This window comes from Artemia sp. Qi Xiang Cuo, chromosome 4 (assembly GCF_049724085.1).
Source record: "Artemia sp. Qi Xiang Cuo chromosome 4, ASM4972408v1, whole genome shotgun sequence".
NCBI lineage: Eukaryota > Metazoa > Arthropoda > Branchiopoda > Anostraca > Artemiidae > Artemia > Artemia sp. Qi Xiang Cuo.
In genome coordinates, this window is record NC_142797.1 from 36,394,511 (window position 1) to 36,408,038 (window position 13,528).

The 13,528-nt window shown below is 35.1% G+C and overlaps 2 protein-coding genes across 2 annotated transcripts in view; both read right to left on the reverse strand.

Moving 5' to 3' along the window:
* Positions 1-13,528, reverse strand: part of LOC148953063 (dnaJ homolog subfamily C member 2) — a 65,621-nt gene that overhangs the window by 43,799 nt on the left and 8,294 nt on the right. Inside the window, 2 exon segments of the mRNA XM_089087514.1 lie at positions 1,773-1,848; positions 6,423-6,629. Coding sequence (XP_088943640.1) covers positions 1,773-1,848; positions 6,423-6,623 — 277 coding nt within the window. The 5' untranslated portion in view covers positions 6,624-6,629.
* LOC148953064 (uncharacterized) lies at positions 7,909-8,322 on the reverse strand. The gene has a single exon (XM_089087857.1). It carries the CDS (start codon positions 8,320-8,322, stop codon positions 7,909-7,911), a length of 414 nt encoding a protein of 137 aa, XP_088943983.1.

Below are 13,528 nucleotides of genomic sequence, written 5' to 3' on the forward strand. Positions count from 1 at the left end.
ACCCAAAGACGCTTAGAAAATTGATGCTGCTTGGTCACAGCTAATATATCTACTGATTCAGGAGCTAATATAGCAAAAGCTCTCAGATATGGTGACATGAGGTGAATAATCACCTTCTGATTAAATGGAGAAACCAGGCATATTTCATGAGTGCTTCCCACCTACGTAGTTCATAACCCATTTCAAAATCTGGTGATAACACATATACTACCGAGCAAGATGACTTTCATGACCTAATGACAAGAAATTATGACATTGAAGAAACTGGATTCACCTACTGCAACAATGAATGATAACTTTAGCTATTAATCAAAATGATCCGGACCCTCACAATAACAGTGAGAGCATTACCTAGAGGAAGAGGCCTCTATATCGAAGTATTAACGCTGGTAGCAGCACTGTTAAAAATACAAAAGCTGTTTATTATCCCGAATGTTTCTTCTAAGTCCCTCTTTTGAAGCTATCTGAAGACATATAATCTTAGCCCATCCATCATCAAGACCGTGGATATTCAACGGACCAGCACTTTGACCATTACAGAAATATATTGCTGATGGTTAAGCTGATGATCATAGGACTGTAGCTGCTTTTTCAGACCCCAGATACTAGTGTTAAGGCTCAATAAATGGTAATTTGGTTTGAGGGTACTACTAGCTGTTTAGCTCAGGATAAATTTTTTGTCTAGTTTTGAGTTCGATATGATGCTTTTCACATGAGCTGACTTTTTGGAGCAGCAAATTAAGAAAAAAAGACCAATAAAGATAGAGAATCAGTTTGTCAGTCCATCTCCTCACTACTCCAGCAATTCATTTCCCAGCAGAGAAGTACAGAAAAACTTGCTCAAACTCAATTGAGCCTCACATCTTTCCCTACTGACCTCCCTCCTGCCAAGGCAGGGACTGGCCAGAATCTATCATCAGCAACTCCTGATCAAGAAGACAGCTTGTTTTGTAAGTTTCTCGATACAACTGGTTTTGCAGATGAACTCTTTGAGACAAAAGGTGAAAAATATATGCATTACCTGTGTAGCAAAAAAAAAAAGAAAATAAAACATATAATCAGGGGTATGATGAAAGAGTTCCTGTATATTTAAGCGAGAAGAATTAGGGAAAAACCATTCTGATCCGCTAGAATAAGGAGTGACTACTTTTATATTTACCCGGAGTTAAGTGAAATAGCATGCATGCATCCCTCAGTGCGCGTAACTCCAGTGCCTCAAGAGAGTAAGCTTAGCATTGCTGGGTACTTACGGCGAAACCTTACTCTCATTAATCTAAAGAGACTAGAAGACAAAATATATCAGTTACAGCGGTTTAACCTTCTTTTTTTTACAGGTTGTTTCTATTTTTCAATAAAAAAAAACTGACTGACACAGATTTCCATTAATTACCATTTCTGTTTCTGTTCCGCTTTTTAATTGCCGTTGTTATATCCAGAAACGAAATGGTGTCGATACCTATTTTGAAAACTGCCCTTAACATACTTACGAATCTTGAGAATTAGCTGCTAAAAAAAATGAAATTTTAAAGCTTTCTTTTACGAATATCTTACAATCAACCTTCTCTGCAGCACATAAAGCTGGAATTCTTTTTTCAGCATATTCGTCATTATTGTTACCATAAAAGTTTCTCAATAGCTATTAATTTTTGAATAGGAATTTCCCTGTAGTTTGTGTATGATTGAAAGTTGATAAAATCCTATTATCACGTGCTTTAAAGACAATTGATACTAATATAAAGCCCAAATCACATTACTGGTAGGAGAATACTCACAAGCTCTCTTAATGTCCTCATCATTTGCATTGACACGTTTGCTGTCTAATCCTAGTACCTTGTAATGATCTTGATCCTAAAATTGAAAACGAAAATATATCTATGCAAAAGAATAAGACATTGAAAAGCATAAGTAATGAGTTTATCAGAAAACAAATAGCAACAAAACTGGCAGACAACAAAGAGTATTATGCATTATCACAGAGGCGTGATCTAGAAAGAACAAAATATGCGTATTTTGTAATCTATCAAAGTTTCATTTTGCAACGAATACAACGTATAAACACATTAATAAAATAAACGAGCAATTCGCCAGCAGATCTTAAATCACTTTAAATCGTGCCCCGTAAGAATTTCCTATGAATAAAACATAAACATTTTGAATACTGAGTTGTAAACACCCGTACATATTTTTTTCAAAGCACTCTAGACACCTTTCCCCCAGATAACACTTACTACCTCTTACGGGCACATGGAGGAATGTACAAAATTCTAGTAATTAGTAATATGTTTTCACTTTTATGTGATTTCGCGTAGGTACTATGAGGGTTGTCTGAAAACTTTCTTAGGTAAAAATGTCACAAGACGTTTATATTTCTACGAGTCACGTAATATGTCTTCACAGTTTTCCCAGTGATGCTCTCACATCTTTAGCCCGTTCTAAAAGTAATCCACGTCTTTCTCTGCAAAATGACTGCTTATTTTAAGCAGTCAAAGACAGATTTTCGTCAGAAGACGAAAATCTTTGTCTCCTGATTGCTATTTTAAGATTAGGGAACAAAAACATGGGCCTAGGTACAGTGAGTAAGGAGGCCGGTAAAAAAGCCCAAACCGTAATCAGTGGATTCTTACCATGGCAATCACACAGTTGTTATTGACGTGGCAGTACGTTGTCTTGGTGAAACATTTTTCCTTTTTTTTTGCAAATATGGCTGTTTTCTCGCAATTCTGGCTTCAGCTTGTCAAACAATGATGTGTAGTAGGCTCCCGTAAAGTTTTTTTTTCTCGTTGAAGATAACTCTATGACGATCCCGAAAAAACAGTCACCATTACTTCCCCGCTGGAAAAAAACAGCTTTTTTATAGTTGATTCCCCTCTGCATTCCGCTGTTATGACTATATTTTTGTGCCGTGCGTTCTCTTGAAGGTTGACGACTAATTCGACGGATGTTAAGAACCATTTGTTGAACTTCATGGATACTGTCATCTGTTGTTAAAATTTTTGGGCGTCGTAAACAATCTTTGTGTCCTAAGCTGGTACGCCATGTTTACATTAATCTACTCAAAGCTTCCCAGAGGTAAACGATGGTGCAGAGTCTCTACATACAGCATCTCACAAGTTGCGTAGGCATATTGCCTCCCCAAAAAAAAATATTTGATACCAGCTCGATACTAGATATTTTCCATTTTCACAAAATATTCTTATATCAACTCACTCATCCGATTGCCAAACGAGTGTTGTACATCCAAAATGGCAAAGACTTCGGTGCATACCTGTCTAAAGACGTGCAACCTTATTCCCTAGCTTTTGTTTGCAGGAGCTGCCATCTCCAATCAAAGGTCAGAAACATTCCAAGTCACCCTCGTAAATTTTTCTTTCACTTAGTCTAAAATTATTTTCTTCAAAATTTGCCCTTAAAAATCTCTACATACAGCATCTCACAAGTTGCGTAGGCATATTGCCTCCCAAAAAAAAAATATTTGATACCAGCTCGATACTAGATATTTTCCATTTTCACAAAATATTCTTATATCAACTCACTCATCCGGCGTGATTCAATAAAGCAGGCAGGTAATTCCCTTTATAAACTCTTGTTTTACTAAGAACAGATTTTATCTATTCTATTATTACATATGTTTTGTTTTTCTTTTTACCTTTTCCCCTCTTTTGCTATCAATATTTTTTGTGATTTTCTGATAGTTACAAAGATACATTCTTTTTAAGTAAATATTAGATCTGATCTATAATTATCAGTTCGGTTGCAAGTCCGATTCATCCACAATCTGATGTGCGAATTCTTATATGGTCAAGCACAAAAGACATTTTAGCCTAAAGAGGTTTTAAGGGGGCTGTATCCCCACTCCTATTTACGGTGATTTCAGTTCTTTTTAAGTTTGACTTGACTATTCATTAGCAATTCTTGTTTAACAGATTGCTTGACCTGTGTTAAGGTTAAGCACAATTGACATTATGGCCTAAAGGTATTAAGGGATTTGTATCCCCACTCGTATTCATGGTGATTTCTGTTCGTTTTAAATTTGACTTGATTATTCATTAAAATGTCCTAATTTTAACATTGACTTAAATGTTGAAGCTTCGAATAATGAGGTCTGACAATTTCTGAATTTGATGTTGGGATATCGAATGCACCCTGAGGGTAATATTTGTAGGCTACTCGTGTGACCAAAATTTTGGCAATATTAGTACATAATGTGTTCTTCTCCTACCTAATATTGTTATATTAAACAAGGATCATTTATATGCATTGGAGATTGTTCCTCGTGTTCTTAAACTCATTGTTAGTCCTTTTATTTCTACTAGATCAAAAACCCTCATTTCATTCGATTAGTGTATTAAAATTACAAAAATACATCACAGCCTCTTAATTTTGCAGATTTAAGTCAAGAGAGAAACATGAATCGAAAGTTTAAGGCTTGGAATTCTACTTTAATGAGACTATTGTTGAAACATTGTACGCCTAAGCCTGGCTAGGAAATTATTGCCGAATAAGCCTTGGACACCCAAGAGTCTTATTGCGTGTATTCTTTAAAGACGACATTTGTATAAAAGGAATCTCTTATCTTTAAGATTTTCGAGATAAAAGTAAAACGTTTACTTCAGTTGATCATGATATTCTAATTCGTAAGCTTTTTAGTTGTGGGATTCAAGTTCCTTTTTAATTTAATTGAATGGTTTTTAATTAATCACTCCAAGCATGTGATATTGAATGGAATCCCTTTAGATGTTTTGCATGTAGGCCTACATAATGGGGTTGCTAATGAATTAGTTTTGAGTCGATTGTTGTTTCACGCATACATAAATAATTTTTTGGTATATCTACTTCGAATATAATTAACAATCGTGTTGATGTTAGAACAATATTACCATGCTTTACTGATAGCTCTCATTTGACCATTGCTGCTAGGACTAAAGTTGAATCGTTACAACAATTTTGACTTAGGTCGGGAAAAACGATTAAGAGTTTGTTAAATATTCCACCTCTCCCCCAAAATTTTGTTAACAGACGTCTTTGTTTCTGAGCAAAATAAATCTTTCAAAAAGGGCAGTCTCAAAATTATTCCTTTAGGAATTTCTATATTATTTCCTTTAGGTTTAACACACATTTCAATAATTAATTGTGCTTACAAAGACCTTGGATGACTTGGCTAGCTTAGACGGAATGAGCGTGGTTCTATATGTTGCCTCTACATGCTTGAGTTATATATGCTGCCACCTATTGGGAAATATACTCTTCTAAGATAATTTATAAGTTGTTTTGTTGTTTGTCTGCTGTTTCTTTTTTGTTAATTTTTCAGTGCAGATATTACAAATTCCAGCACCCCGAGCCCTTTCTACAGTTAGAATGTTTTTTACGATATATACCAGAAGCTGACTTTCTAACACTTTTACTAAAAGATAAAATTGTAACTACATATGATCAATTATAGGTAAGTCATTTGTATATGTTTATTTTTGCCAATTAATAACTAAACAGCAGATATTCCTCATATATTTATAGGGAACGGTTAAGAACATGATTCCCCTCCCCCGTTATGGGAGGAGTTTTTTTGAAGGAGTTAATGAATGGCTTTTAGGTAAGTTGTTACTTTTCTTTTTACTGTAGTAAGTATCTTGGAGTTAATTCATTTTCTATTCAAGACCACAATGAAAGGTGTACATTTCCAATAGATCTATAAATAATTGAAATTTTAAAAAGTAAAATGTCCTGCTAATGATAAAGCTTTCCTTGATAAATATAGGCTTAATTGAATAGATATAAAGAATTATTTTTCTCTCTAAATATTCAAGACCAAAATTGATAAGAAGCAAGACTATGGCTCTAGAAATTCAACTGTTGGTGCGATCTGCTATCATGTGAACACCATGGGTCTGAACGACAATGAAGTTCTCTAATTGATTAAGGCAAACAGAAAACCTGCCATATACATGTAATAAATAAATGGATAAAAAAATCTGAGGATGAATTGCAGAATTGAATTTTTTCATGTATATGCATGGCTTGGTGCTGGACCTGCAACCTTTTAGAGGTTCACATATTCCAGTGCTCAGCCGATATTTTTCCTTTGCAAGACAGCATTGCGACTTGGAAAAAGGCCTAAGGGCAAGAGGCCTCTTGCCCTCTATTGTGCCCTTATGTACTCTAATATTGGATTTGAATTTTAGTTACAATAAAGTATGATTTACTCCTTCTTCTGGGGATTTGCTTGAGGTTTCTTATCATAAATATGCAATTTTTTAATTTTGTAAGTGGGAACACTACTATCAGGTCCTGCTGTCAAGCATTCAACCAGACAAAAATAAAGATTTTTTTGTTCTGTATAGTAGCTTACAGTACAATTATTGATGCTAAATCATATACTGGTACCTTATCAAAGCATGTGGATATTAAGAAAAAAAAAGAAACCATACCTTCCATTCTTTGGGATCTAAGCTATGCAAGTAAGAAAGATCTTCTTCATCTTCTAGTTCATCAATTTCATCTGATTCACCAGGTTTTTGAGAGATTGTCAAGCTAGAAAATTTTTCATCTAAAGTGCCAGTACAATTGTAATGTTTCCAGTATTTTAGAAATGCAGGTCCCACTGGCTCAATAAGAATCTCTTCAAACATTTTCACCTACAATCAATGATAATTTATTAGCTGAAGTTTTTTAATTACTCTGAGGATACAGTAAACTTTTGTATGTATTCTATTTTTTTATAAAGGGGTAATTTAACCGACATGTGCATAAATAATATTGGAATGATACAGAAAAGAAGGTTGAACCTTGCAAATTTCAAATAAAAATATTTCTTGGAGCAAAACATTTAGAAAAATCTAGTTAAAACATATTCAAAATCCATCCAAAACATTTTTCAGAATGTATCCTAAAATCTCCCCAGTGCTAGAGTTAGGGGAGAATTCAATTTTCCTGTTTAGCACTATTTTTTTCTTGAACTAGTTGCTTCCTCACACTGCTAGGTCTTGTTTTGTATTTAGGTATAGTAATAATAATAATAATTTATTTTTGCCCTCTATCGATACATTAAAAATGCACTAGAGGAGTACAAACAAAGAGAGAGAAAAAAGAGAAAAAAAACACAAAAAGTTAACGAATACAGTACCAACATGTCTAACGAAAAAAAAAGACAAACAAGTGGAAGCTTAAATCAACTGTGGGAACTTAAATCAACACTAAAATACTGGACCTAATAATCCATCCATCCATATATATTAAAACAATAATGCACTAGAGGAGTAATAAAGAGAAAAGAACAAAACACGGAAAATCATCAGCTATACAACAACGTGGCAACCACCACTGACGAGAAAAACAACCAAAACATAAAAGACTGCTCAGACCGGGGACTAAATTTCTATTCCACCGTATAAAGAAGATGGTTAAGCGGAAAATCTGATATTTTTTTGCAACAGTTTTAAAATCGGGCCGATAATTCTTGCATCTTCTCAGATATATCAAAGACATGATATTTTTTACCAATATATGAGTTACAGAACCATAGAGGAATATCAATAAAAAATTTATCAAACCGGTAAAATTGAACCCTAATTTGTTTCTTTTCTGTTAACGAAAAAAGTATCCAAAATGGAGTTAGAAAAAACACATGCGGTGCAAACATAGAGTTGTAGAGCTTTCCTAATGTATACTTGTCAAATTGCCCTTTAAATTTTGCTAGTAAACCATATGTTTTGCGAAGTTTCTTTTTCAACCCATTAATAACCAGATTGCGTGTCGCTCTTATCGATGACCTAAAATGAACACCTAAATACTTGAGTGAATCAGACTTAGGAAGAGTGATCGAGCCTATTTTAAGGGACTCTGAAGGTATCTTTTCCTTCTGGTTACTATCATAAACTTAGTTTTCAACGGTTCAATAGCAAATCCAATTTTAGACTAACTAGCCCGAAGAGTCTCAAAAGCCCTTTCCATTGATGACAGGTTATCAGCGAGAAGAAGTGTGTCATCTGCATAAGACAAGTGACTAATATCGATATGACTATCGATAATATAGGGTGGGATGTTTCTCGTCGCAGTTCTAAGTGCATTGTTGAATATATTTAATGGACTTAAAACTAAGCCCTGCTTTACCCCGCGCTTTACAGGATTGGGACATGTCAAACCGTCACTAGAACGAACCCGGACTATTGAATTCTGGTACCAATTCCAAAGGCACGCGCAAATAAAGCCGCAAGTTCCACTATTCAACTGAGTAACTGAAGACTGTGAATACAAAATTGAATCAAAAGCCTTAGCCATATCAACCGTGCATACATACAGACTCGTCTTCATCATCTTGTGACGTTCCATTATAGACAAGAACACAGAATGTGCATTTTTGACTGCTAAACCATTCCTTAAATCAAATTGATAACCCCCAAAATTACACTTTTCCTGTACAAATAGTTAAATTACTTTTTCGAGTAGCCTGCTAAGCACAGAGCATATTGTTATAGGTCTATATGAATTGCAAAGCGTGGAACCCTTATTCCTTTTAGGCTTGTGTGTAACTAGCCCTTCACATACAGTCTTAGGGACAAAATTATCTGAAATAGCAGAGCTAAGTGTTTGAACAGCACGTGTGTACCATACTTCAAATGCTCTACTTGCAGACCATCTACACCAGAGGCTTTGCCTATTTGAAGAAGACGAATGTGAGTTAATAGCATAGAAGGTTTAATAGTGATGTAATTTTTTTTGAGGATTCAGCTTTGACAATTGTTTCTGCAATATTCCATGGAAATCTGTGTCAATTGGTGGTGGGTTGCAAGCATATATATATTGATGAGAAATGAGTGTGCCATTCAGTGTTAGCAGTTTGATTTGTCAGGGTTGAAGTGGAACGTGCAAGTTTATTAACCTCTTTCCACAAAAGCTATGAATTATCTTGTATTGACTATGATAAATTTTCAAATTGTCATTTTTTCCAATTTTTCACAACTTTCTGAAAATTCTTCTACGCCCTTTTAACTCAACCAAAAACTACACCTGAATGACGTTTATCGATCTCCTTCTAAATCTCATATCGACACCAATAAGAAACTTTGGCTTCCTTTAACCCAGGAAAATCAAATCATCCCCTTTTACGCGTGCTAGGTTTTATTCATTCAATGGGGACAGCTGCATATGCGGCAACCTTTAGAGAATGTGATATTTCAGCAAGGTAAAAAAATCAACATCCAGGGGGTCCCCATGACGCGAAGAACAAAGAAGGTGATATGGTATCTTAATTTTACGCAACATAGAATTTAAATTTTCATGATACAACTCTGTATCTATTTTATCCCACGACCTCTTTGTGAACCGTTTTCTCACGCCTGATCCGCCACTTAAAGACGCTGGAAGAGAACAGGACAGTTCTAGATGTGAATGATCACTAATTAAAAAACCTTGTGATACATGTACATTAAGGCTTGCTGATTCTTGAAGATCTGAGGTATAGATTTGGATAAAATCCAAATCTGATGCTATAATAGTATTTGGCTCGTTAGGTATTAACGGCACATCCGATGGATCAAGAATGACGAATTTGGGCAAGGTTTCATTGGCTCTCATTCGGGTATCAAGCAAATCAAAAATATCATTGAAAAAGGCAATTGCTTAGTGGGTTCCTCTACGTTTCTCTGCGATATCTGTCTGAAAAACAATTTTGCACAATTCCATCGTTTCCCCTAGGGAATCTTTACTAAAAACCTTTGATGCATGCTTTATAATTGTATCTTTATCAAGTTTGCTCATTAACTGTCTTTGGAAAAAAATCAATAAAGGTGATATAAAAATATTATCCTCCATCACTATCCGGCTAAATCGAGTTCGCAATCACAATCCAAAATTCAGTCCAAGGTCAATTAAGATTCTTTCTGGCAGGCAAAATAATATGTAAGTCAATAAGTATATGTAGGGATTATACGTCACTATAATCCCTATTGCAAAATTTTTTGTTTCTTCACCTAAAACTTACTGAATTAATAATGTTCATGCAATATTCAATTTAGATGTTGGCACTTTGAACTCTGAATTGAAACTGATGTGGTATGTGGGTGTTCCGGTTTGGAACAGTCTTCCGGAAAGCACTAGGATGGCTGAGAGTGTATCCTTTTTTACAAGTAAGATAAAGAATTTCTTGATGAGTAAGGATGGGTGAGGGGAGGGGGCTGTCTTCTGTAAGTATTGGTTCGCGGTTCCCACGAGGTCTATTTTTATTTACTTATAAAATTGCATTTTTCTAAATTTTTTTTCTGATATTTATGTAGTAAGTGAGTAAAATATTGAGTCCTGCCACAAACAAATCTGTATAGATTTTCACGTGTTAGGTCTGTTTGATATGATTTTTTTTTGTCAATATTAGTCTTTAATTAGAAATAAATTTCTCTCTCTCTCGCTCTCTCTCTCTCTCTCTCTCTCTCTCTCTCTCTCTCTCTCTCTCTCTCTCTCTCTCTCTCTCTCTCTCTCTCTCTCTCTCTCTCTCTCTCTCTCTCTCTCTCTCTCTCTCTCTCTCTCACTCTCTCCTATCAAATCAAGCATAGTAAATTTCAAAATTTTGAAAAAAAGAATTTTCAATGACTTGCTAGTTTGCTAGTATGGCTCCATTGCTAATGTGAAGAGGTCAAGGGGGAAGGGGGGAATCAAGTTTTTATAAGGGAATTCTTTAGTCCCCTTTTTTGACTGAAGAGTTGATGTCTGCCAAATCTGACTTAGCAAGTTCAAATATCATGTTAGAAAAAAAGTCCCCCCACAAAAAAAAAAAAAATTTCCCCACCCTCTTGACTGTCCTGTTTTTGGCACCAAATAAAAGGTGTGTTTACGTGGAGCAATCTATTACCTTAGTTAAATGACCCTTGTATTTTCTGTTCTGCAGTTAATTATTTTTTTTTCTTCATAATACACAAAAGGTAAAAATGAATATTTTGCTATCAAAGAAAAATTCATAAGTCTTTGGCTTGCTATGTTCATCATAGAAAGCAATCAACAGTAACAGTTATTTCCTGTTTTTATGTCAATGTGCTTATGCTTTCTGCTGCTGATTTTCTTATCTTGCTGGCATTGGCAGTTGCAGCCTATTAAGGAAGGATCCTCTGTCCCTTGCAACTGTAGCTTAAAAAAAAAATGTTTTCTATTAATCTGACAGAGCATGCAAACTCTGAAGACAAAAATCACGCAGAAACCTTTACTTTGAGATTCACTAAAGGCCTGGCATAAGAGAAAATTTGTATATATATTAGACTACTGGCCCATTTCAGACACACTATTCAGGCATTGAGCATAGTAAAAAGTGTTGGCACACCACTATTTATACATACAGAGGACACCAAATCTGTTGGAAAAAAGATTTTGAAGGATATGGAGGGAAAAGATATTGAAATGAGTTTTCATAGAGAGAAACAGAGCTAAGAAGTCCTCTCTTGTGATCAAAAACGAGAGAATAAGCGTTTGTATAATTACAATATTCTAGAGTCTTGACAAAGGTAGTATGCACCATCAGATCTGATCAAAAAATGTTGCAATCCTTTGAGCCCTTTACATCCATTGCCACTGCATAGTTTGTTGGAGGTAATGCAAATAAAAGGCAAGTTGACATATGTATTTTCAGTAGGCAATATGAACGAGGTTCACAAAACTAGGCCACCATCTACATATTGTTCCATCGTGGATGGAATATTGCTAGTCCAAAAGCTAAATCAATAGTTCCACATATGCCGAACCAGCACAACCATATGTGGTGTAAGCTACCAGGAATTTCGGTGGGGCAACAGTACTTATGGACTTGTACACTGACATTAAAACAGCAAACAGAAGGTGATAAAAGCAACCTGATACAGGAAGTAGCTGAACATCTCCTTTTCAACCAAACAGTTTCCAGATGTGATATCACATCCAAACTGTACAACATTGGGGCACCAGCCTTGAATGCTTTGGTGATGAAAGACACAGCTATAAAAAATGCTAGTAGGTTTTTTTTACTCCAGGATTAAGCCAGGAGCAGACTTTTGAAGCTGGAGGGAAGGCATTGCTTAATATCTACAAAGCTTAAGTCAACAAGATAACCTTGAACAATGAACGGATGCGTCTATTTACTATACACATAGGAGCTGTAAATGGTTTTGTTCAGACAGAGTGACTTGCCTAATATTACAAGCTACAAAATGTCACATGCATTAATGTGTGAAAACAAGACTGGATGTCACTCTAAACTTGATCACTGTAAATCAGTGATTTGCAAAGTGGGCGCTACTGTCCCATGAGCACAGGTGCATTTGGGGGGCAATGATTAGCTGTAGGTCAAACATTTATTGTAAGACAAGTCTCTCATCTTTGTTACTGTCTTTGTAGCTCTCCTTTTCACCCCTTCCAGAAGCTATACATTACCTCTGTATCCTGGTGATGCTATGCACATTCCGAAATCAGACACTGGTCTGACAAGGGCCTTGTACAACCTCACAAAAACATGGGTGGAGCTGAAATTATCTAAACTAGTTTACCAACAACAAAGAGCTGATATGCTCATCATATACAAGCTTACTTCCCAAGACCCCCCCCCCCAATTCATTTATCAACTTCCCAAAATATTGGCACTAACAGTAGGGGACATTCAAAGAAGCCATTCAAGCCATCTATCAGAAATCAACCCCAACAACAGTTTTTATCCTGCCATGTAGTAAACAAATGGAATAGTCTCTCAAATACAACAGTCTCATCACCCAATGATGCAGCTTTCAAGAAGTTATTAGATGTCAAATGAATGGCGTTCCCTGGAAGTACCAGTGGGGTCAATTTGATGTTTGATTATTCACATCATCAAGTATGGAGCAATTAACAGGTCAAAATGGATCTTAATTTACTCCAAAGTGAAAAATAAGGTAATAGAAGACAAAATATCTCAAATAATTGTTTTCCAAGAAGTAAAGAACAATATTAACACCTAAAACAAGCAGAAATTAAGTCATATAATAACTATAACTTAAAATGAGGAGAAATTGCTAAGATGAACAAATGAAACATAAAAACAAACAGATATTAATACAACACATTTCTTTATTTTAACCTACTAGCAAGAGAAAAGTAAACAGTGAAATACAAAAATTAGAAAAAAAGAAGAAAAACCCCATTTACCAACAATGTATGCTTTCAAGACACTGGGATGGTTCAATTTCTATTCTCAATAAAAATTCCAATTTCTTGAACAAAATAAGTAACTTCTGCTCATTTTAGGTTCAAACATTACTCTTTACCTCTTAGGAAAAAAATTGAATATGGTATTCACTTCTGTAAACTTATTTAACACCTTGGAAAAATTTACAAAATTCAGCAGTCCATATTGTATGGGGACTGGGCAAGCACTCTGCAAAAAAAAAAAAATTAGATCATTAGGTAGTTGACACATTTTATTAATATACCAAAATACCAATTCTAAGTCTTCTCTCTCTGTCCCCCATGAATTATAGATCTTCTTATTCTTTTATTTATTCTTATTATTTTTGGAAAAATTTCTCTTTGTAGATTCCTCACTATGAGTGTT